Below are 2,867 nucleotides of genomic sequence, written 5' to 3'. Positions count from 1 at the left end.
CTTGAGCACATTGCATAGGATGAAGTCAGTCATCTTATACGTACAACATTATTCAGACATGCAGTAGCAATGCCAAGACAGCAGGAAGGAACTACACCTGGTGCAGAGCTACCAAAGGTCAGGAGACTTTAAAACAGATGCTTTATTCATTTAGACTTCTAAAATTAACAGTTCTTTTTATGTCAACTTAAAAATGAGCATCCAGCTGGTATTCAGTCATATTGTTTGTATCACATGATTCAAAAGGATTTCATTTTGTATCTTGATTCTCTTCTCTGATTCACTTCACTTAGTTTTTACTCATAACTTGTAAACAACCATTTTGTACGTCTTTTTTTTTCATTTTGGCAAATTTGATTGACTTTCATTGACTCTTTCGTCTACTTTGATGTCAGTTCCTCCACAGATCCTGCCATCATCTGATTGCACCAAAACTGCAGGCCGGATCAACTGTTCCTGTGAGGCTGTGGGAAATCCTTTCCCTGCTTTCCACTGGTATTTGAATGGTTTACCTGTCAATCAGTCTGAGTTTGTGATCATCAGTGAACGTCTAAAGAATGACAAAGGTCTGAGGAGCATCATCACTGGGAATCAACCTCAAGAGATGTATCATTCAACCTTGACCTGTCTCAGCTTCAACTCTCTTGGATCTGCCAGTCAACATTTCAGCCTTGAGCATCAAGCATGTGCTGAAAGTCACGGTCTGTTCTATATGTACTTCTTGTAATAGTTAGCTGGAAGCTGTCAGTTACCTCACCATCATTTTTGTGTTTCCTAGCAATAGATTTAACGTCCTCTCTGACTAATGTGAACAGTTGGTGTGTTGGTTCAGGCCAGTTGTAATACACTTCCAGTGAAGCAAACAGCTCTGTAGCTCCTTACAGAAAGTAGAGGTGCAGTGAGACCTTACATGATGCCTTTACTGCTTGTTGGTTGTTTTAGAAGGTTGAACCAGCAGTGGTCTCATGTGTCATTGCTAATATACCATCTTATATGCAGGCCAGTGTAAGTAAATATTGTTGTATAAAACAGTACACTGGAGACCTTTCTGACCCAAGAAAAGCAAAGAAATAAAAAACAACAATGCCACTCACTCACTCACATATACCTGTCTTGATAAAAGAAAAATCATACGTAGGTAGTGACAAAAACAAGACAAGAAGTCACAGTATGTTAAAGCTGGTTCATGCAGGCTATCCACACTTTTATCAGAACTGTATGTCTGAATTATATCTTCATCTTCAATTTTATGTTCCAGATCAAGCGCTGCTCCTCATGTGCAGCACCGTGATTGCCATTTTGATCATACTAGTGTGTGCTCTGCTGTGTGTTATCAGGTAAGTTAACAGCTTTTGAGACACTAAGATAAAGACTACAGTACATGGAGAAGGTTCTGGCGAAAGGCAACAAGTTAATTGTGTGAAAGTGCTGCTGTGAAGTCAACATTCATGAACACAGGTCATTTTGTGGACAGACACAACAACGCAAAGACTATTAAAAACAAACGGACTCTTAATTCATTATTGGCAACACTAGTGGGTAACTCTAGGTTTCATATCAGTCAGAACTTTGCATCAGCACCATAAATACTGTATTTATGAAAAGTATTCACCTCCCCTTGGATGTTTAACCCCTTTAATTACTTTTCCATATTTAATAAAAGTCAATATAATTTGACTTCTTTGACGAGAACGTACAAAAAGACTTTTTAATGTGAAAGTGGAAACAGATTTCTACCAACTGATGTTAATACAAAAAAACTTATCAACTATATCTGATAGTCAGTCAACTGTCTACAAGCAGAGTAAGCAGTGGTGTAGCTGCAGCTCAAACAAATAAACTAATCTCACAAAGAAAATCACAATCTGAAACAACTTCATATTTAATACAAGAAACAAATCATGTCATGTCTTTAATAGCCAATTAAGAAATGTAAATAAAATGAACTTCATTTGGCATGATCAGTCGCCTGATTCATCAACGAAGGCACAACAGATGAATCCTGCTCTACACACAGTTAAAATAGTCAAAACTAAAACCAAAGGCTGATCCTTATCTGTGCAAACATTATAAACAAATATGTTGTAAGCAGAGCAGCCGCCACAATTGCAGACGCCAGCTAACAGGAAGTGAGACGTACACTCACTTTATAGTATGATGACGTAATTCAGAAGAGAGAATAGAAGCCCACTAACACCTGGCAGGACTACTTATTCTACTTTTAACTCAGTTATCTCAGTTACTCATCCAGTGGACAAACAAATGGACAGTGAGAAAAACAAACGTAAATCAAATAAACCCATTTATGCTGCATGTTCTACTGTGTTTTTCAGGGCTCTGAAGAATCGCCATAACCCCAACAGTCACCTCACATGTGAAATGAGTCGAGTTGCTTCGAGCCAAATTCTATTCAAAGAGGCAGATGAGGTACTTTGACTTATATTAGACAGGGATTAATTCCTTAACCTGTATTATTTGTTCCACTGATGTTTTCTCTTTAATTGTAGCTTCCAAACACAACAGGAGAGGACATGTATGTCAACACCAAAGGGCTGAGACCACCAGATGCTGCCGACCCTCCAACTATGTCTAAGCTGACTGGCACCGCGGTGCCAAGCTCTGGGCCAAACAATGCAAAAGAGAGTGACGGAATTTACTCTAGTGTGTCTTAGAAGAGCAAGAGTAAGAAGATAGAAGACTCTGCTAACATGAATCCATGTGGTGGTTCCTATCTGGAGGAGGAGAAGTGGATGGGGGAGGACGTTGGCAGAGATTCTATGAGCAATGCACTGGAGATGGGAAACCTGTATGATGAAGTGGAGCCTAGAAATGTGAGGAAGGAAGCAGAGTGTGAATATGCTCAGGTT

General features: G+C 39.2%; 1 protein-coding gene across 1 annotated transcript; it reads left to right on the top strand.

Annotated features, from left to right (window-relative positions):
- The first annotated feature begins 358 nt into the window (after window positions 1-358).
- Window positions 359-2,861, top strand: LOC103375370 (uncharacterized). Its single transcript, XM_008305629.1, has 4 exons — window positions 359-701; window positions 1,259-1,337; window positions 2,334-2,427; window positions 2,508-2,861. The coding sequence occupies exons 1-4, from the start codon at window positions 389-391 to the stop codon at window positions 2,670-2,672; spliced, it is 651 nt and encodes a 216-aa protein (XP_008303851.1). The 5' UTR covers window positions 359-388; the 3' UTR covers window positions 2,673-2,861.
- Window positions 2,862-2,867: the final 6 nt, after the last annotated feature.

The sequence above is a fragment of the Stegastes partitus genome, unplaced genomic scaffold (assembly GCF_000690725.1).
Source record: "Stegastes partitus isolate 25-593 unplaced genomic scaffold, Stegastes_partitus-1.0.2 Scaffold2567, whole genome shotgun sequence".
Taxonomy (NCBI): Eukaryota; Metazoa; Chordata; class Actinopteri; family Pomacentridae; genus Stegastes; species Stegastes partitus.
This window is presented reverse-complemented; position numbering and strand designations above follow the sequence as displayed.

Coding starts and splice junctions, on each gene's coding strand:
- LOC103375370 (XM_008305629.1), top strand. CDS start 389: ATGTCAGTTCCTCCACAGATCCTGCCATCATCTGATTGCACCAAAACT. Junction 1,338..2,333: donor GCTCTGCTGTGTGTTATCAG/GTAAGTTAACAG, acceptor TGTGTTTTTCAG/GGCTCTGAAGAATCGCCATA. Junction 2,428..2,507: donor TATTCAAAGAGGCAGATGAG/GTACTTTGACTT, acceptor CTTTAATTGTAG/CTTCCAAACACAACAGGAGA.